A 22502-nucleotide genomic window follows, 5' to 3' on the forward strand; every position below is an offset into this window, starting at 1 on the left:
GAAAGTCTAAAAAGCGCAACATAGGGCCCCTGGTTCGGATGCGCCAAATTTAGTCTGAATTCTTTTGTGGTCACTCCCTAAGCTTTTTGTACCATCCTCATCTATTTCCATACTTCTTAGCCTGCCGTACAGTTTGTGGGACATGAGACAATAGTCTATTGTTGAGTATGAGTTTTTTCGTTCCCACGTTATTTTCCCATCGAATTTTGCTCGTGCATTCAATAACGCAAGGTCCAGGGCATCACAGAAATCTTATAGCAACTCTCCAGTTGTATCCGTGAATCTGTCAAACTCTTTTAAGTGGACAATCATGTCTTCTACGATAATATTTCTCTGATGTCCCTCGACATGTATGTAAAGTGTTCTGTATTTTCCTCCCTCGAGTCATTTCCTGTTTTTATGTAAGCAAACCCTAGACCTAGAAGATTGTTTAAACCTGTTACCCCAACGTTACTACAGTTCAGTTGACAAGCTCCGTATTAGGTTTAATTCACACAGCCGTTTTTTCCTCCGTCCCGGCGATAGCGCCGGCCGGCCTTTCCGCTGGGGGTGAGGGTTTTGACACCGGTTTCCGACCGAAATCAAGCCGTTGGAGTCGAAATGAGCCGAACGTCAATGTTCTACCTCTCCGGGTCTCCGGCGCGGACGGAAAACGGTGAGCTCCGGCGCACCGTCCCATCGAGGAACGGCCAGTCACAAAATAGGAAACTTTCGCTCGATAAAGAGTTTTAGGAGATCGTTTTTCCAGCCCGATAACGATACGTCTTTTCCTTTCCGGCGGCCTTGGGCATATGCGTCGTATCGTTATCGGGGCGAAAAAACGATCTGCTAAAACTCTCTAATCTGGCGGATTCCCAAAAGTTTAAGTAAGCCACCGTAGCATATTCCAATCCGAAATATGACAGCGCTGAATTTTTTTTGGGTGGGAGATCGTGTTTCTCAACAAGGAGACTGGACATGGCACCCTTCAACGCTGAGCGTTTGCTCGAGATGTTTAGAAAGCATCGATTTCTCTACGATCACGGTGACCCCGACTTCAAGGACACATAGATGAAGGAGAACAGATGGAAAATAATCAGGGAGGAATTCGGGATGAATGGTAAGTGATATGAGGCGTACGCGCACAATGAATAGAAGTGTTTTTTTTTTCAGGATCAAAAGTGGCTGGTAGGCTGGTAAGCTAAACGCAGGGAAGAGGTCTGGCGCCGGGTCGTCAGATGTCCCACGTATAACGTAACGATACTGTGCCATAATTGAGAGCATGATGGCAAGCGAGCGCCTAGGAACGTGAGTGAAATGCTTTTTGCCGAAGTCTTTGAGACGCTTTATGTTTCGAATTTCCGGTTTTAGAGTGATTGGTAGGGGCACGTATTGCGTAAGCGCTCGTTCTGTTCGAGTATTCCTTCAAGTGAGGTGTACCTACGCGCTCGTGACGCGTTCACGCCCTGCTCGTACCGATCCTTTCGAACCGTCGTTTTTGGAAAACTTAAGTTTCCAGGCTTAAAGATAAATACTGGAGACCGCAAAAACTCAAGCACGTGCGTGTTGTGCCCGTGCTATCTTATGATAGAGTGGTGCAGTATGTGCATCTTCTGTAAACTGACAGGTGAACTGTTGGCGTACGAAAAGTAATTTTATTTTTAAATGTACAATAATATTTTTTAACGATACATAAAAATATAACCCAAAAACTCAACAATTAAAGGGGAAAAAATGTGTACACTAATGTCTGAAAAATAGCTGAAGAAGTTTGTACAGAAATTAGAACAAAAAGTCCAAACCTTTGTAACTATATTAAATACTACTATAAGTTTTAAAAATCCTAGGTATACAAAGTGTGCCCCATACACACCTCTACCTCTTCCTTCTTTATTTGTTCCGTCATCCAGTGTGCTTTCATGGTGTCATACTTTTCAGAAAACCTGTTGCATGCGGAGATGCATGTCCTCGGAGCACCAGGGAGGTCTCACCATATTCGAAACACTCCACCGTCGCTCTCCCCACTACAGCGGCTAACATCTACATACAAAAACTTGTATGTCGAGCCGCAAGAAGGATCTTGCTAAATGCTCCTTTGTAATTCAAATTCTCGGAGCCCGAGTTACAAGGGGCCTCGACAGTTACGTGCTTGCCGTCGAAACTTCCTGCAAACAATAAAGTGGACGAATTTTCACTTCAGCTTCATATCCGAAAGGCGAACAATAAAGTTAGGCTGATGTAGGCGAAGCAGACAGTAGGTTTATTCCCATGAGATACTCGCCCACAATTCGTGCTCATGCTGTAATCCTCTATGCATCTGTACACATGGTACTTCTTTCTTGACATCACCTTACCTGATAGCTGGCATGCCTCTCTTGGTTCCTTCCTCGCTCGCGTGCTCATGCAACCTACCTTGGTTGATGTGCAGCGAAGACATGTCATCCACTTGCCGTACCTTGGCCGCTGAAACTCATTGGATGTCAAAAACATAATTCATGGCAAAATGGCAACAAATAGTGGAAGTGGCAGGGCATAAAGTTTAATGGACTCGAAAACAGTGGAACAAAATTCCAGAGTACCAGCCACATTTGTACTTGAAGCATGCACACCATGTAAATAAGGCATGTGTTCTGGAACGCACTTACCGATGCAGCAATGGAACATTCCAGCGCTGCAGAAACCCTCTAGGTATGTTCATTCACTCTTCTGGAGTTCAAGGACATCTCACAATGTCGTCCTTCAGATTGTCCCATATTGTCTGTGAAGTTTCGGCAATCACCTCGGACACAGTAGACATCGCAACTTGAAAGGCGTACGACAGACTCCGCTGGCTGTTACCACTGGCGAGAAATCTGCTATGGAATCCTATATGAAGTCATGCACCTAGCTGAAGAAAAAGCAAACATGATCATGAATTACCATGATGAACAGATCCGCTTTCGTTTCGTGCGATAGGATGCTCGCAAGGTAAGTGACCGTACATAGTATAAAGGGGGGCCCACAAATAATGAGAACTTTTTATAGAGGCAGGAGGGGATCTCAATTTTGTCCAGTGGTGCGGCCATAGGCGTAGACTTCGGGAGGGGGGGGGGGGCATCGGGGCTTGTGCCCCCCCTGGTAAGATCCGGGAAATTTACGTGCCATGTATCGAGCTTTTAGTAGTGTCATGTAAACAAAATAACACCCACGTTGTCTTATTGACAAAATACACGGGAAATGAAATCCCAGTGTGCTTTCGTTAACTTTAATCTCCAGTTCTGGCGAAAAGGTAACACGCAGCATTAACCCTGGCAATACTTGATTTACTTTATGTCCTTCCTCCATGTAAGTCAGGTCAAAACCTAGGTTGCATTGCTATAACCTTTTTTCCATCTCACTAAGGCATATCATGTAAACATAAGCAAATGTGACTTGTTGCCAGACATCTTCCACGAAATGTAACTACACTCTTTAATATACAAAATACCAAGGTTTAGAACAGAGTTGAGCAACAAATAACTGTTAAATTTGTAGTTTCAGGAAAACATATAATCATATATTATATTGTTTGAAACGTTTTAATTATCTAAAAAAGAATAAAAGAATTTGAGCTGTGCGCAATTACTGATCAGTCATCACAATCCAATCCAATCCTATCCTATCCTATCCTAGCCTATCCTATCCTGCCGGCGCCGCGGCCGTTTTTTTCTGTTCGAACCAAAGAGATTGGTTCGAACACTCTCTCGCGCAGCCTCCGACCCGGCGTCTTTGCACGCCGACGCCATCCGGACGGTGCCGGGGCGGGGGTAAAAACGGCTGTGTGAATGACCTTGTGAATGCAGAATGCAGTTCGCAGTCCGGGTCTGTTTGAACCGGGCTTCGGAAAGCCGGCCCCCTCCGTTTGCGCGAGCGTGGTGGCGCTGTCGTCGCAGCCCGCCCGGTCCGTAAGGCCGACCAAGCACTGGGCAAGCTCGGGGCGCTGACTTTTCATGGCGAATCAGGCCGTCGGCAGCACGTTAGTGGCCCTTGTGTACTTCTTTTTTTTTTTTTAAATGGATTCTGCAAGTAGGTTGTGCTGCAGTCACGTGATTGTAATTATGCACGCTTACGATTTCTTCCATTTTTAGTCTATAATTCAACGGAGAGGAGCTTAGGTTTTGGGTCGAGCTTCCAAGTGTGATTCTATACTCATGTAATATCAAAGAAAAACGGTATTTATGTCATAGTTGATATTTCTCATATTCGTCTATGACCAGCATCCACAAGCAAGGGTTGCATGCGCTGCCAGCGCCGTATTCAGTTCTTGTTAAACGCTCCCACATTTTTGTAGCAGGAAAACAAAGAAAATGCGTTTTCTGCCTTTGATTTGTTGCCACAAAAAATCTTCGGCAAGGCTACAATTGTACATAAATACAGTGCTACGTTTCTTTCTTTTTCCGGGAACAAATCTAGACCAGAACGCAAGGACACCAACGCAAGAACACCACAGGACCTGAGCTTTCTTGTTTGCTACTGCCACTTTCTCAGTCACCTCTCGATTGATGTCGCTCAGGTAGAAGTGCATTCGCGTTACAATGAAGAGACATGGAAGTTTTCAAAGTAGTCTTTGCCCCCCAGCCTTCCTATGTCACATTCTCCAGGGCAGCTAAAGATATCTCTATTTTGGCTTAAAATAGATCGCAGAAGCGAAGTTGAGATCAATATTAAACAACATTATCATTAATTTATTTTGTGCAAAACTGCAACGTTAAGAAAATAGTAGTTAACATAAAGCGCTTTCACATTAGCGCGCATATAAACACGTCAACAAGCATGTTACTGTCAGGCACATGGAGCATTCATACGCTTACACAAATGAACTCGTTTCACATAGATAACGAGAGTGCCTCACAATTCATACACCATTACCGCAAAGCTGTAGCAAGCACTGTAGAGTAACAGTTCTAATATCTACCGCACGTTCACACGTAAATCTCTAAAGTATACACACACGAATCCGCGCTGATCGGCTGATCGTCTTCAAATTCTTACCCCTTAGTCACACGCCTCCAAAGTGGCACGCACACGTAAGGGACCGAGGTTGTCACACACGTAAAGAACACTCGAGAGGAATGCCTCAGTCGTTTTCACCAGTAACAGGGCTCGACGTAGACGCGGAATACAAATACAAAACAGCCCTCTTCCTTGAAATGACGAAGACGTTTTCAAATTGACATGCTTTCATAATGCGGCTTTGGTATGTATGCAGCAATTTACGCTTGAACTTCTGACGCAAACACAGAGCACCAGAAGAGGGAAGTTCACTGTAATTTAGTGCGTAAACGACCAAAACACAACGGTTTCTTGTGCCGGAAACCGCGAACGATAGACGCAGCCATTTCTCCGTGGTGCCGAATGTCGGGAAACTGCGATAACTACGAAGTTCCGGCGGGCGTGAATTTACCTCAAAGTTCCCAGGAAATGTTGTCTCAATCCGGACATTATCGTACTCGCAATAGTCGTTGGTAATACACTTCGTGAACCCACACAAAAACGATGTGTTTCACGGCGTAACCACGGCGGAGGTCAGTCAGACCAAACGGGTTGGGCGGGCTTAGAGTTCCTGTATCAGAGCAGAGTTGCGCATTCAGCCTCGGCGCGTGACTGTAGCGCCGGCTTTCCCGCACGAGCTGGATGCTTTGCTCGTCACGTGACTAAATTTGGCGAATAGCGGCGCCGCGCGCGCCGCCGCGCACGAAAAACAGGAGAGGAGGAAAAGGAGGCGGAAAGCAGGGAAACATACGCCGGGGCAAGAGAAACGTCGGCGGAGCGACCGTAAAGGTAGCTTTCTTGCACGCCACCGGATGCTTTGCTCCTCACGTGATGGATCTCGGCGAATAGCGGCGTGGCGGCGCGGGGAAAACAAATGCGCAACTCTGGCTCTAGTAGGGAGCCCATACAGGAACTCTAGGCGGGCTCAGAGGCCGGATTCTCAAAGCGAACTTACGACGAAAAAAATGCGTACGAGAAATTTGAGAGAAAATCCGTATTCTCGAAACGAAATTGTCGTAACTTTTGCGCAGGTTACGACAAAATCCTACGACAGCTCCGAAGCTGTCTTACGCACTTTCTACGATCAAATTAACATGGCCGACAACGTCGCTCAGTTGCTCGGTCGCGACGACCCAACGAACATTTATTTTTCTACCTGCTCTTCTTGCGCGTTCCGACTTCAAGCAGAAAGAAAAAAAATGAAGTACTTGAAACCGACCACGACGAACATGAACGCTGGATCCACAGACACCCGGAAAAGGCAACAAAAGCGACGATCCCACCGGCCAAGCGAGCTCGGCAGAATATGTAGGCCTAGCAGGCACTCTGACCCGTTCCGGCGCAGCATTGCTCAGACGGTCCTTGGCCAAGACCGTCTGCCCACGACCGGCTGGCTTGCTGAATGGAATATGCCCGCGCGACCCTTGTGGGCCCTCCCTGCATGAATAGTTTTATAGCTGAACTAAATTTCAGAGGTCAACCGATTCCCCTTATCATCTCGACCACCTTGTTTTCCGAGGTAGCGGTGACGAACGCTGTCGTCGAAAAGGGACTCCTCAATTCTATCTCCTTGTTTTTGTGTGATATAGAGCTCAAATAAATGCCGTATGGATTACCTTCGCAACACGGTATGTACACTTTGTTATTAGTATGCCATTTTTAACTGTCGAGCTGTATCAGTTTGTGGGAGCTACGCGATGCCGGTCCAACCTTTCTTTGCCGAGTGTCACGTCAGTATCGAGTTGCAATCGTAGAAGATCGGTCCCGAAGCGCTTACCGAAACGCAGTCTGAATCCAGCACTTCGATCAAACGCACGCGTCCGCTCCGAGTGTGAACAGGTATTTGCGTGACTCTTGCTGACACTCTCGTAGTTCAAACGTATCTTTTTTAACGTCGGCTCACTCCTGCATTTCCGAGGCCGCGAGAAACGCCGCGGCGGTTTGTTTCCTTCTACGTCGCTTTGGAAACGACTGGCACGGGGCTTTTACCAACGATGACAGTAGTGTTGACTTCATAGCGATCGAGTTTGTAGCAGTCAACGAAGCGTTTAAACCGTGTTAGCGTCGATATACCACTGCACGGACACGAACCCCAGACAAGTGGTGGTGAAAAGGTCGCCCGTGTTTACGAGAATCAGCTTGAACACAACACGTTTACACTCAAACAAGACAGGACATACACAGAGCTGTCTATCAACGAGTGGTTAGCCTGTGTTTGTTATAAAAAATCCACGTGCTCCGAACTATGCCTAGCTCTCTAATTGGTTGTTCGTTCTGCCGAAGACACCGTTGCCATAGCAACAGCACCGGAAGTCATCGTTTCTACGTAAAAGGTCGTAACTTTCCTCCTCTCACTTAAGAACGCGTTTGTGAATACCGTTCTCGCCTCATCTTACGATGATCGTAACTTTACGAACTTCGTAGCTAAGTTGTAAGAGGTTTTTTATGAATCTGGCCTCAGAGCCGTATATTGTGAGAGTTTGGCCAGTGAGTGTGGCGACGAAGGCGCCGGAGAGGAGAAAAAGAAATGAAAGGGAGGAGAGCGCCTAAGGAGCGAGAGAGAAAAAAGGGAGCGGAGAGGAGACGACCGCCATATTTGAGCAACGCTGTCGGAGACTGGTCGGAGAAGAGCTCTGCTGAGGCTACGCGTCGTCTGCTACGGGCCGACTTCTTTTTCTCCTGAATAAAAGTTTGTGGCCATACGCCGAAAAATATTCATTTATTAGCTTTTTAACCCACCGAGGAATAACAGCATGTCATTTTCTTGCCAGAGCCAGCGATATAAAAGGAAATAATCGAGATTTAGATGTTGATCCCACGCATTCCGCCGGGAGAATGATCGAAGATGGCGGCCCTTCACACTCAGGTGGGAGCAGCCGGGAGTTCACGCGCATGCGCTCATGCCTCTCGCTCTACGCCGCGTGCTGATTGGCTCACTTGGGCGGAGAGCGTTACGGCGGCGAGATCATAGACTGGCCAAACTCTCCCCATATACGGCTCTGGGCGGGCTGGACATGAGCGCCGCTACGCGGCTATGAATGGCAGCGCGTCACTTTTTTTTTTCTTTCCGGAGCTTGTCAACTTATCCGATCCAGTAAGGTTGTCTTACCCTACCTTTCAGCCATAAATGTTCTCTGCAGCTTTCCTTCTTTCTTTATCAGTCTTGTTATTTAACTAACATGCCTAGACCTCCGACTTTGCTTTCACTTTCTTTCCGGTTGCATTCCATCCAGGAGTAGCCTGGTATGCATGGTGGTTCATTTTCATCTCTAAGGTGGGTGTCTGCTACCCCACACACTGTGAAATTTTCAGCCTCTAATTGTTCACCAATCTCCTCCCACTTTATTCTATTTCTTCCTCCCTTCTGTTCATAAAGCCTATATTGAGCCGATTCTTTCTATTATTTCTACGGGCCTTCCTCCTGCTCTCCCTGCTGCTTTTGCGGAACACCCAGGAACTTCCCCCGACTCTGGTACTGGTACATCAACACCGGTGCCCTCCGGGCTTTGTAGGTTCCCCAGAAAAGCTGGAAAATGTCGACCAAGCCTCTTTCCCACTCTCCTACCTGTGTCTGGACTGTTGTGGATTTCACCTCGTGTAAAAGGGCAGGAGCCAGCCGAATAAACCTCCCAGTTTATCTCCTTTACGCCGTACTCATGTCGTCGGCTCATTCTCTTAATCAGTTGGTTCTCAATGACCGGCCTCTCGATGTCAAGAGACGGTCCCGGGACACGTGGGATAGTACATATTTCCACATGCACCCTCTTACTGACCGCTCTTAGTTTACCCATTCCTGCCTCTATCTGTTTTCCCAGGTTCTGGCTTCTCCCGTTCAACACGTCGTTGAGTCCTGCGTGAATCAATACTAGGTTTTCACCCTCCATGTTGCCCATATTACCTCATCCACTTTGGCAATGAATTCTACCATGTACTTTCCTGGCTGGGCCCCTCCTCGCAACCTTTTGTCCTCTTTTCACCTTGCCTAGCACTCCTGCGATCCTTGCCACGTTGGAGTCTCCCACTACTAGGACTCTCCTTACTGCCGACGGCTGGCCTCCCTCTCCTGACACTACGCTGTCACACCCTTCATTTACCACCGGTTCTATGTTAGGCTCTATTTGCACTATAGTAAGTTACAGGTTAAGAAGGTAGCGGCAAATGCCCCTCAAAGGGAATCATATGCCCCTCCGTCACCCCCGCATCCAATAGCGTCCCATCGTTTCCGTGACGTCGCGGCCAACACGTGAGGAGGGTCTTGCCTTTCTGTACATATTTGTTTTATCTTTAGATTTTGTCTTAGCATTGTGGAAGCCACGAAAGGGAGATTAGAGTTTTTCCCCTCCGATGGAAACAAATACGACTTTCAGGGACTAAGGCTCCTCCTCCGGTAGATACAAAGGCTGCTTTCAGGGGCTCGGTTCCGCCTCCGATGAATTCAAAGGTAGCTTTCTTAAGTGGGGGTCGAAGACAAGTTGCCATCACTCTGTGGCCATTATCTATCCATTGAAGCGGAACAAGGAATGTTTCCAGTGAGCTCTTCTTTCGTCTGGAATTTGAAACGGGCGCATCACGCTTGTGGGAGGAGCTTCTTCTACCTTCTTGGCTTGTGACCGACTATAGCCGCGTTCGATTTACCAGCACCTCCTGCACCGGTGCAGAAAAGTGTAGGGCAGTTTACTTCTGGTCTGTGTATTGAGATAGGACCGGAAGTACACCGCCCTACACTTTTCTGCACCGGTGCAGGAATGCAAACAAATCGAACGCAGCTACTGACCGCGCATCCAGCGCATTCCCGCTTGGTCTCTGAAGCGCGAGTGCGGCCACGAGACGGCCATCTTGCATGCAGCGGAATTGCATTTTTGCTAGCGTTGCAGCGGTTGGCGGCAGCGTGCTGAAGACACGTTTTCTACTTGTTCGTTGTCATTCACCGAACAAGTTTTTTAAAATCCCGTGTAAGCCTTGACTTGCCGTTGAAAACACGTGAAAATTTTTACGGAACCGCAATGCCGCGGGAAAAAGGCACAACTCGTCGAAAACGAGTTTCTCCGGTCTCGCGGCGTGATGAAAGCTTCCTTGCACACCGAAGCGCTGCGTCTCTGTGCCTTCGCACGCTTGGACAGCGATCAAGAATTGACACCGTGTGGATGCGTATTGCGAGTGCAATGTGCGTGAAGCCGTATGTGCCTCTGGAGCAGCGCGGAACGCTGTGGAGCAAGGAGGGTTTTCGAAGGCAAAAGTACAAGACGGCGAGAGTGAAAATCTTTGAAGCGCGGCCTATATGGTTATGTGCAATCTGTTGACCTATCAGAATTAGGCGAGCCGCACTCAAACGTCAAGTGCAATTAAGCATTGAACAGTGATGAAGAGCTGTTGTTCGTGGAATTTCGTAAACCGTCGAACGACAAATGTCGCTCGACGGTTTACAAATGTCTTCCGTCATCGCCTCTGGATGCTGGATCAAGCTCGTTTCTGGACCGCGGGTGCCGCAAGTTACAAATACAGTCACCAAAACGCTGCTCCAGAGGTATACACACGGCTTCACGCACATTGCACTCGCAAAACACAACCACACGGTGTCGATTCTTGATCGGCATCCAAGCGGGCGAAGCAGGGGCGTAGCCAAGGGGGGGGGGGGGGGGGGGGGGGTGAAGCCCTTATAGGGCTTGAGCCCCCCCCCCCCCCCCCCCCCCCCCCGTTCCCCAAAATCCAGCCGACCCTATAATATACACACGCATTTCGAGTTTGGACCGCGCTCCCACTCTCCGCACACCAAGTCATGGACATCCCAGCAACCTCAGCCCCTCCTGAAAAATGTTCCTGGCTACGCCACTGGTGTGAAGGCACAGAAACTCAGCGCTTCGGCGTGCCAAGGGAGCTGTGATCACGCCGTGAGACCGGCGAAACTTGCTTTCGACGAGTTGTGCCATTTTTCCTGCGGCACTGCGCTTCCGTAAACATTTCAAACGTTCTCAACGGCAAGTCTAACGGCTTACACAGGGTTTTGAAGAACCTCTTCGGCGAATGACGACGAACGAGTAAAATACGTGTCTTCAGCACGCTGCGCCAGCCTCCGCAATGCTTCAGAAACACAATTTTTCTGATGCAAGATGGCCGTCTGGTGGCCGCATCCGCGCTGCAGTGACCAAGCGGCGATGTCAAAGATATCAGTGTGCGCGAGTGAAGCCACCGGAAGTTCAATGCTTGTGCCGGAAGTCGAGTGTCTGTTGGGTAATATAGTGCATTTAGTTCATGTTTTGGTTGACGCTTTCTTGTATTTTTGCGTTGGTTTTAATAATCCCCTTTAATATTCAATCTTGAGAATGAGGCATTTGAACGTGGTGCATTTATATCAACTGGAATCTCGAAGTTCTCACACCTCATATGGCTTTCAAGAAGACTTCTCGGGCCTGCATGAGCTGTTATTGCGGAGCAAGCAGGCTCTCTTGATATAACAAAAGCAGATCAAACGCCTTGGACAATGTTTGGATCACCGCTAGTAAGAATGGGAAAGCCTGCCAAGCGCTAATTTCCGGGACAGGCCGCTTACTTCCGGTGGCTTCGTAAATGTTTGCTCTATGCACCATCCAACCCTCTAGTGGAGGTCAGGGATGAACCTATACCAACTAGCCCAGTTATCCTGTCTCTTAACGAGCTAATGACAGACCCTCGTGAATAATGGCTGCAGATTTTTACCGCGATTTAAGGCATAGTTTTCTTGTTGCCTAAGAGGTCGCCAGAATAGAGTTAGAATTGAAGGCGTGTACTCTTCTTCATACCTAACGAAATTTGAAATATACCCGTCGTGTCCAGAAATAGGCTGAATACGATCCATAGTATTCGTAAATGACAATCGCGCTTTCATACTTTGAGCCGGATGGCTATATTTTTCGTTATAAACGGCCCACTCTGCCAAGCGCTTGGAGAGCACGTGACATCCGGCACGATCGTGACGTAGATTGTCTCGGGACAAGCAAATCTGCGGCGAGGCTGACGTCGACAGGGTGCCCATGCCGCTCCAGCCACCGAAGTGACCGATGCGCGCTAGCGATCGGGCAACCGCGACTGACCGCAAAACTGCTTTTGCACGAATTTTGAGTGACGGGCCAATCTTTTGTAATCTTGTAGAGGGACAATAGCGGCGTCTGGGACACACAAAAGAGAGTCACGGTGAGAGGGGAGTTCCTCCTTCCCCTCTTCTCTCGTGGTGGCCGTAGAGCGGTCGGGATGATGTCAGGTTCAAAGCATCAAAGTCCTAGGCGAGGCAGTTATCGTCATTACCTATCAAGGTTCCTAGACGGGCATTACAAACGAGGCATTAACGACATCCACCAGGTGTCCTTTGCTAATCGATTACTTCGTTTCAAAATTTCTGTTCGTGCCTTTTTCAACAAGGGTTTGGTGTGTTCGATGTGATACTGCACCCTTGAGCCAGTATAGACCTAGAAATAAGCGTCGAAATTTCGTTAAGAGAAAGTTTAATCTTCTCTAGGTAACTTTCGTTCGTCTGAATTGCGTTTTAAAAAAAGTTGGTATATCGAACTGCCTTAGCGTTTCGCAGTAATTTTGCGTGAGCGAGCCCGCGCAGCGAGCACGTGGGCAGAGACATTTCCATTGGTGGGCCGGTGGGCCAGTCACATCACTTCCCCCTCTCCGACTGCCACGGCTCGCTGTCGTGTTCGAACAGAAAAAATTGAAAGCGGTTTACAACTCCCTGTAACGCCGAATTAGAGCGCAGCTCTTGAGGAGGAAAAGGGAAAGGTACTGAGGGGAAGGTATACTTCTTCTCCCTCCTCCTCACCTCCTCATCCTGTCTGCTACACCGCCCTCCGAGCGGCGTCGCCGTTGCCTCACGAGGGTCACGTGACCCCTGCGAGGCCACGTGAAGATGACGTCATCACGATGACGTCACCAGTGACGTCACGCGTCCCATAATGTACCGTGCGGTTACGCCCACGGCGACGGCGACGCTGCTCAAGCCGGAAACGGGCGCCTTAGAGCTGCGCTCTAAAACGGAAGGGAAATCCAGCTTATTTGACGGAGCGGTGAGCCCTTCACGGACCACGCCGCCAGTTTGCATACCCCTACTTGGGGGAAAAGCGGGAGGAATCGATAAGGAGATATGGGCAGAGGGGGTTCTGAAAGCGGGGGATTTCGAGTGGAGATGACGCGGGGAATCGGCAGCGGGGATTTCGACTGAGGTGTTTCGGGACTGGGTTATTTCGTGCACCACACTTTCAGTGATGATAGAACACGTACAGAAACATAGGATGAAGACGATTTGTCACATGCGCACTCGTCCCAGGCCGACTTGTAACATGATGATTCGTCACATAAGAACGTTCGTCATAGGGCGACTCGTCCATTGAACAATAGGTCACGTTGACAGTGCAGGGAAGAAAATAATAACTACAAAACCACAATTTTAGGTAACTAGCTCAGGTTCCCCGACGACTGTGTAGTTCAAACAATAGAACGGGATGCTTTAAAAGAAAACTAAAACAGTTCTGTATTTGAGGAAAAAAAAAAACACTTAAATCGTCTTCATTTGGCCTCCAGGATCAGGAATACCTGGATTATTTCTCTATTTGGTGCACGGAGGACGCAGAAAATAATTTTCAAAGTACCGCTGAAGCCCCTCCTTCCCGGAGCGGGACATCATATTAGGAGTTTTCGGAATCTCCGCTGTGGCGCATCTTCAACGCCTCTCCAAGCTATGCACGGGCACTCTTGATATAAAAAAAAAAAAAAAAAATGACCAGAAAAGGGCGTCAGGACTTGCAATTGCATGCGCTGCCCACACAAGCGACACGCGCTTGACGGCCGAAGGATCCTAGGATACCGTAACGACGGGTCGGAGGTTTTTCGTGTTTTCTCGCGTTAGTTACATCCTCAGAGAAAACGAACGTGATCTTCAGATTCACGGGATAAAAATACCCTAGGATGTTCCTCTAACTCGTGTTTTTTCAAGAACCTCTTCGGCTTCTCTTTATTAAAAACTAATATGCACGCAAATTTGTACACTTCTGGAGGATGTGCATAATTGTTCGAGTGTGAAGTTGCGCATAAATACCACGTGATGTTAGTTTCAGACTGCTAGAAATGATGTCTATGCACAAATATACTCGGAATAGGAAATACTTGGGAAGAAAACTTTACTGCTTCGATATAAGAAGTCCAAGACATCAAAACACGATGCTTCGGACCGCTGCACTATGCTGTCAATGCGGCGGGTGCTGTCGTACTTTCCAGCAACGAAGTGAACCTGCCTGTTAGTGTCAACGTGCCTGTTTCATTTTAACACGCTCGTAAACGCGGTGCCACCTTTACCTGTGAGATCTTCATTTCATCGATGTCAAAGTGGCGATCAAGCGGGCATTTCAAGCTCGGTGACATCACTAACGCCGAAAGGAGTGCCCCATAAAATGTTATGTGGAGTTTACCGTTTTTTTACATTAAGATAAACGAGTTATTAAAAAAAAAAAAGTTTGTCAGTGCTAAAAACGTAGAAAAGGTTTTGCCACACACCTGCTGTTTAGACAACTCCTCAATATGCAGGTCGCCGTTGGGTCCTCCCCGGGGTACGGTTACTTGAAAGTATAATAGTTCGGCTGGCAGACGAATCAGGTGTTAGTTCTGCTTTATATTATACATTTTTCCGCAACTTTATTAAAACAGTGCTTTGTCCTTGCTGTTGCAGGTACTTATGTAGAAACCTGTCGTGAAGGAGCATAGCTCCACCTCTCTCCGTCGCGATCACCTCCATCCTTGGGAATGAAGTCCGAATTCGACAATAGTCGTTCTTAAGTTCCCGCAACATCCCCCGTTCGGGACGCAACACCTGTTTTCCGCTTTCTTTGGGGGGACAAGCCATTATGCTACGGGTTGCCCCATGACGAATCATCCAATGACCAATGTTCCGCTGTGATAAACTGGCTTGTTACCAATTGTCCTGCGGCGAATCGCCATGTGACGAATGGACCGTATCTACACAAACATGACGAGCACCATGATGGTGCCCTTTTGACGCTGACAAGCCAAGAGCAAGCCAAGCCAAGCCAAGCCAAGACGTCTGTAAGGCAAAATCTTGTTTTTCTCTCAATCGCTAATATGTGCGGAGGGTGCCTGCATATGCTGGTCGTGGTGTTAACGCATGGTCAATGCCTCGCTCGAGAACAGGCTACGGCCACCAGATGCTGCAGTACTGGTTGCCTAGGGCTATAAATAGTACAGATAGATTTGGCACGTATTTGATGAGTTTGAGCAGAAAGGATATTCGTTTACTGTTTCTCAAGTGTAACTTGTGCCTATTCTCGATGGGACCTCCGACCTGCAAGGAACGTTCGTAATGTATGTCAGATTTTTGTTTTGTTTAATGTTGTGTGTTTTGCTCCCATGTAAACCTTGTTTTATGGGTCACTAGTATCTAAAATAGTTTAACTTGTTATTGGTGAGGAGGAGAAACTCTGTCAAGCGACAGCAGTCTGCTTTTTTTTTCTCCCCCCCCACTCTCCCCTGTAGAAAAACAATAAAGTTGAAAGCTGCAGACTCGAAATGCCATCAAAAGAACCACTGTGCAGCCGACGCTACGAACTGATGGAACCACCATCAGCTCGTACCGTCGCCTGCATCTGGACTTAAGGTGAAACGAAGTATAGTTGTTCTTTTGATGGCCTTTCTAGTGTGCAGCTTTGGTCTCGGCTTGTTTCCTGTTCAGTGTGCGATCGTCTCCTCTTCAAGTTTGCAATCCACTGATTTTAAGGCTAGGGTAGGCTAGGGTGGGCCGATTACTGTTTTCGTAAATTATGCACGGGAATTTTTTTTTTCTTTTTAGGGCTGAAAATATTTATTTAAGATTTGTGAGTACAAGAAGAAATGTAGTTAAGATAGAGTAGCAAACACATTCGATCAAATATATTTGCAAGATAGCAACTAACTACCGAAAGTAACGGAAATACAGCATCTTGAGTAGAGTACTTGAGATAGGCACAAGTCTGAGAGACACAGATTCTTCATAAACCACAGCCCATTACTAGAAAAGAAATACCACTGGAACGAAGGGGAACCAGGGGATACCCAAAACAAGGTCAGCAATTCAAGTGGGAAGAGTTCATTTGAAACAAAAGGTCGCACGTTCATTCGAGGTGCGGGACCCACGGCGAAGGAACGATTCACCTGATTCACGCGCGAAGACAAGAAAGAACAAAGAAGATAGTGGGCATGTTCCTTTTTTTCTTTTCGCGGTCTTGCTAACGCACATGAGTCACCACCGCCGACAGTGAACAAATGCTCCTTTGGCTTGCGCTTCGTGTCCTGCTACGTACCAAGTAGGAAACACCGAATCGCCGTAGCCTCGTCTTCTTTGCGGTAGAACTTGATTATCTTCGCGGTGTTCCTCCCATGTGATGAAACGAGCGAGGCAGTGCTCGGTCCAGCGTCAACAACGTGAATTAAGCATACTCGTAATGGAGGTACTCCGAGCGAGTCCGAGTGTGACCGAGACCAGCAGACGGTAAGAAATCTCGCGCCTTCTCGTCGGAGACGCAACGCTCCGAGAGTAAACGAGAAAACGGCCGCCACTGTTAGAGATAGATATAAACACCTCCGGTTTTCCGCTGCCGCCGAATTCGTTTCGGCGGCAGCAATCTTTTTTGCAAATGTAAACGCCCCATTGGATATCCGCACATAAAGAATCATCGTTGTGAACAAGTGAAATTAGGACAGTGAAGCCACCACAACCAACACCGATAAAAAACGGAAGAAAATTTGAATCGGAGTTGCAGCTTTTTTTTTTATTCTCGAGAGCAGTGTGCGGGTGGGCGGCGGAGAGAAGCTCACCGGAGAAAAGCTCACCGGCCTTTTGACGGATGCGGAGAGAAGCTCACCTACGAATCTAGGAATCGAGCGTTCTCTGATATACGTTCACTCAACTGAAGTATGCTGGGGTACATTAAGGCCCGTTCACACTCTTGCGACTGAGTAAGACCGAGAGAGACCAGACCGGTTTTCAAGCCTTTTGCGATCTCTTAGGACCAGCTCCGCCGCATCGCATCCGGTCCTAAGAAGTCGCTAAAGGCTTAAAAACTGGTCTCGTCTCTCTCGGTCGTACTCGGTTGCATGAGTGTGAACGGGCCTCTATGCTCATGCGTTCATTCTGCACTTCACTAACAAAATTTATTTTTAATATATATATATATATATATATATATATATATATATATATATATATATATATATATATATATATATATATATATATATGTATAAAGTTTTGTAATACGTCGGGCGGTGCCCGACGAAAATAAAAATAATAATTTCAATAAAACGATAAAAAAAAAACCGCCCCCGCCCTTCCCGTTTTTTTTTTTTATCGGAAACCACGCAAGCTGCTGCCCTCAACATAACGATGTTGAGGGCAGCAGCTTGAGTGGTTTCTGCATATTTATTTATGAAATGACCTTTTATGTAGTGTACTAACACCGCATTGCCAAACCTTCAAATTTTACCATTTGTTTAAGAGACAGGGGTTTGAATTCTTACCTTATTTGAACGGAAAATAAAGGAAAAGGACGTATTTCCTCTACTCCGGCTACGTCAGAAGTAAATATGGTAACGGGCTAAACGGGTTGACATAAAAACGGAACGAGGGCTACAGCCAGGATGGAAAATGAAAATCAAGATGACTTAAGTCATGATATAAATCAGACCGGTTTAACTAGGATGATTTAAATAAAACGTTTCCAGTAAAAAACATTAAAACAATATTTTTATTTACCGTGTGTTTATTATTTGATGTTTTCAATATGCGCATATGCTTTGTACCTAAGTCAAAGAATCATGGCAAAAGAAAGGTTTATATCGGACTCAACACGAGGAGAAGTCATTGATCTTCGGAGAAAATCGATGAGGTGAGCTCTTTTCTACCTCCGACTTCGTTCGTCAGTTACTTCATTTTTTTTTGCAATCAAATTAGAACGCAGAAGATAGAAACGAAAATTAGGAAAGCAATGTGTTGCAAAAAGAAAAAAAAAAATCGAATATAACTTTTCCGGAAACAAAAAACTAAGCAGTTTTTGTTTTAGTATGGCGGGGCTTTCATGAACAAAAAGTTGTTAAAATTGCAGGAGTTATTTTTTCCCCATTGTTTTCAATGATCGGAAGAATCGATCAAACAACGTGCTGTGTTTAAAAATGATATATTGAGAAAGAATCAATATTTTCTAGCTACAGTAATATTGGTGTGATTTAAATAAAATAAATCTAGCTTAAATACGAAAAAAAAAACAACTGATTTCGTGGTTAAAACATTATTTTTGTCCTTTTTTGCCCACAGCAGAACGACCTGATGCGGTGTGTGTAGACTGCGTGGCACTACCGACATAATCGAACGGTGGTTTATTTTCTTCTTCTTGCATTTGCACGGTGTATCGTCTTCGTGAGAGGCGCTTAAACATTGGTGGCACTACTGTTATTAAACCAAAACGACTACTTTATAAAAAAAATAACTTAATTCGACGTGAGCTTTTCTCCGGGAATCATAGGGAAAGAGTTTTTTTGTTTCCTCTCGTTCTCAATCACGTGGGTTCCATATCTGGTATGCGGGACGAAAAAAAAAAGTTGAAGTCATTTCGACCTTAAATATGTGAGGAAATATTGATGAGGCAAAGCAAGGATATTTGACAATCACGCAGTTTTTGTAAACGTCTTGCAGGGGCGTGGAGAGATCTAAACGATGTTTTAACGGGGTCTAGAAAAATTTTTCGAAAGCCCATTCGTCGACGGATAACTGGTAGACGGACGATTCGTCGAATAGGGAAATTCGCAACAAGCGAATTCGTTGAACGGGAGACTTGTCGAAGGGGCCCGTTCGCAAAAAAATATTTGTCGAAAGAACTATAACAAAGTTGGAGTGATATACTTTTGAGCCTAGAAGGAAATCTCACCACGATTCGCCGACTTGCAAATGCAAATATGCTTATCGACATTTAGAAAAAGAGCCAACTATTTACAAACATAAACTGCTCCCTCGGGGTAGCGTTTTTGCAAATTCGTGACTAAAGAATGTCGCTAAGAAAGTATTTAGGTCAAGAAGAATAATTGCAAGTGAGCTTTTTTTCCGTTCTGAGAATTGGCCTTTTTCAAGTTGTCCATCGGCCAATAGGATTTCGGCGAATTGGCCGGATTCGGTTTGAACGCGTACCAGAAGTGACGACATTCAAGATGGCTGCGCCCTCGTGGAAAAGGCGTTATGTCTTTTCTAATTTTTGCCTCCGCTCCTTGATATCCAAGGAAAAAAAACGTATCTCGGTTACTGTCTTCTAAAACCGCCGGATTTTTGAAACAGGATCAAGTTTTTCTCTGAGGTGGGGATTAAACATCATCGGATTTCGAGGCCACGTGTTGCAGTCGTGGTAAGTTTGCATCTCGTACGATTCCCTTCTTCTAGGGAAGGTTTACGGAGCCTTAAGCTGAGAGGTGCTTTCTTTCTTTTTCAGTCGTGAAATTTACAAACACGTTTATGAAAAGAAAGACCCGTCCGACTCAACTACATAAAATTCCGTCGTGCTAAGGGTCGCTCGGATTTTCTGAACCACCTCCAAGTCCATTCTCGCGGGTGTTGCTCCCGCAGAGGAGGTACACGGCTTTCTCCACAGAAAAAGATTGGTCGTGCGGCTACACCGCTAGGAGAAACGACGGGATTCGTTAAAAATGTTGTCCTCGTCAGTTTTTCTCAACTGTCCCTTTCCCTTAAATGACAAAAAATACAAATATTGTGTTAATGCACTTTCAAAATAATACCCCCTCCCCCCTCAAAAAAAAAAAAAAAAAAAAAAGAAAAAAACCTTTTAGCGAATTCGACGTCGAGGTCACCCAGCGGCGTTAAACACAAAGTCAACACGCCTATCTCGTTCTTTCACCTTTAGGTATGAGGTCACGCCCTTCAAAACGTCAGATCTCTGGCCGAAAATGTACCGGACTAATCCGGAAGCATCGGGTGACCTCGATCACGTTTGCTGACCTAGAGTCCACAGTCTGAACCATGGAAATGCCGTATCCGGGTATGCAGCCTTATGCACCAGACGAGCACCCGACATAGGCTTTATAAGGAGGTGCCGTTGGTGAGGCGACATCACATCATCGTCGGATTTCCAACGGGTCGTTTCGCTGTTGCCATTCTTGCCCATCCTCGAATATGCAGGTTGCTGTGGTGTCCATGCTTGTCTTCTTGTCGGTAACCCGAAATTCTGAAGGTGAGTTGTGCTTTTTGTTTTATTCTAGAACGTGGTAATCTGTGATGTTTTATTCTCTTCTTTCCGCCAAACTGGCGCTTTTCTAAAGTGCGTCCAAAGTTGCGGTTGCTCAATGATTTGGCCTGTTTAATGTACATTTTTCACAAATGCTGGTCAGCGTGCCACCGTAAGGAAAAAATGAACGAGTACTTACTACAGGCTTTTTTTAGACTATATACATTTTTTTTAGACTATATACATCGGCAGACGTATGTCTGATACGTCTGCTGATTTTAAACGGCCGTCCTAGGGAATCGCGATGCTTGGCCAGTCTGTCTACTTGTAGACGTCCAAGAAAACCTGAAGTAGTGACTGAAGTTTCACTGAGATGGTTAGCACCTTGAGCGTAAAGAGTGCCCTCCTCCCCCGAGATTCTGACAAGATTGACAATGACATGCTTCGTTGGCGTACTCTTAGGCCGCGGTCACACTGATTCTTTCTTGACTGAAAGTTCAGTCACCTTGGTCGAACAAAAACTCTCCGCATATATGTATGTATGGAACAATAACATGCCTCGATGTTGCTTGGGGCACATACGCAGATACTTATGACATCATCTCTGCAGTGAATACCGAGTTGTTTGCATGCCGTATCAGCAGTGCGACTCCGGCTTTGTAGTTCCTTTTCGTGTTAACATTGACTAGGTTTGTTTTCATAAAACCATCATCGCCAAAGTTGACAGACGGACGCTACTCTTATTGCCGAAGATGAAAACTAATATTAAGACTAAAGGACTCCGTTCCTACTAAAACATGATAGTGCCCATTTGGACAATTGGGGTTGCTCCCGTCTTAAGTAACAATTGCAGACTCCCCTCCCTCTTCCCCTCCGGAATTCGCATCCCCCTTTCAAGAAGTCGTGCGGACGCCTATGCTTAGCGCAACTCGTTTCTCAAGTCGTTTTTACTTCCTTGACTACCTTTCTTTTCCTTTCCTGCGTAGGTATATTTCATGTTTACTTTGAACGATGTCGTTTAGCAACGATCCAGACTAACGCCGTATGTCGTCATTGCCTTTCCAGCTTACAGCATCCACCTCAACCTCTCGGAAGAATCCAGCAGCGACCTGTCCGTGACCCGGAACCTCCCAGTCGCCATCCTCCCTTTGGCTCTGGGCCTCATCGGACCCCTAGTGGCAGTATTCTTCGGCAGCCTAAAACCCGTACTCCTGGCCCTTGGCCTCGTGTACCTCCTCTTATTTGGCCTCACTTTCATACCCACGCTGGGCGCCATCGTGCAGACTGGCTTCCGCGCCTTCGGCGACACCCTGACGGCCGCCATACCTCCGACCATCGGTGAAGACCTACTCAAAGTCACCGGACTCGATGCCGAAGAGTGCCGTACCAGGGCAGTCTGCGAGATCACCGAAGACGCTGTCCAGCGCTATCCCACCGTTGCGGCCATGTTGAGGTCGCTGAGTGGGGCTGTCAGGGCTCAAGATGGCTCCAAGTTCGTGCTCAAGGGACTGTTGGGTGGCCTCTCTGGCCTTGGGTGCGAGTCGCTCTACGCCACCTGCAAGCAGTCTCCGTTTGAGAGGGTTCTCAAGGCTCTGTACGATCCAGCTGTTTGAGTGTCTGTTGCATGCCTCCAGCCTTCCGACTTTTTGTTGTTATTGTTAATAAAATCTCGTAAATATTGTACATCTTGTACGTGTCGCTTCGCTAAGGTGCCTTAGTTTGTTTCTTCTTAGGCAATACATATCTATAGCTGCAGAGAGTAGGATGTCTTGTGGTGCTCTAATTTCAGTACGGGTTCTATTCAGCTAAATTTCCGTCGGGCGTTCTGGAGCGATGCCCGTGAAGCTGTGCACGTGCGTCGTCTTTTTTAAATTGACTGACTCTTTTTTTTGATGATGCTCAGCAAGTTTCTAGTTGGAACCATGTGTTGATCTTCTCTAATTCAGAAGTTACCAAATTTTTGTTTATTATCCTACTTATCGTGAGGAAGTTTTGTATAATCTTCTTGGCTGAAGGTTATAAAAGACTCGCGGACTTTCAGAGTGGTCTAGGATGTACAAACCGCTTGAGTTGTCACGAAGGCATCATGATTGTTATACCTCCCATTCTGTTCAGTTTCGGACTGAATAAATGTGCACCGACTCGTGCTTTTGGCGCCACGCCCACGTAGATGGACAATAAAGGGGTTGTCTGTGCGGCAGTCTCAGATCGTGTGGAAAAACGCGCTTGTAGCACTTGTACCTGGAAATTAAGGATCATTAAAGGAGCTAG

At 46.6% G+C, this 22502-nt stretch overlaps 1 protein-coding gene across 1 annotated transcript; it reads left to right on the plus strand.

Moving 5' to 3' along the window:
* Positions 1-20179: 20179 nt before the first annotated feature.
* Positions 20180-21844, plus strand: LOC8040006. Its single transcript, XM_040220494.1, has 2 exons — positions 20180-20237; positions 21297-21844. The coding sequence occupies exons 1-2, from the start codon at positions 20180-20182 to the stop codon at positions 21842-21844; spliced, it is 606 nt and encodes a 201-aa protein (XP_040076428.1).
* Positions 21845-22502: the final 658 nt, after the last annotated feature.

The sequence above is a fragment of the Ixodes scapularis genome, unplaced genomic scaffold (assembly GCF_016920785.2).
Source record: "Ixodes scapularis isolate PalLabHiFi unplaced genomic scaffold, ASM1692078v2 PGA_scaffold0__279_contigs__length_252992795, whole genome shotgun sequence".
NCBI classification, from domain to species: Eukaryota; Metazoa; Arthropoda; class Arachnida; order Ixodida; family Ixodidae; genus Ixodes; species Ixodes scapularis.

Coding starts and splice junctions, on each gene's coding strand:
- LOC8040006 (XM_040220494.1), top strand. CDS start 20,180: ATGCAGGTTGCTGTGGTGTCCATGCTTGTCTTCTTGTCGGTAACCCGA. Junction 20,238..21,296: donor GGTAACCCGAAATTCTGAAG/GTGAGTTGTGCT, acceptor TTGCCTTTCCAG/CTTACAGCATCCACCTCAAC.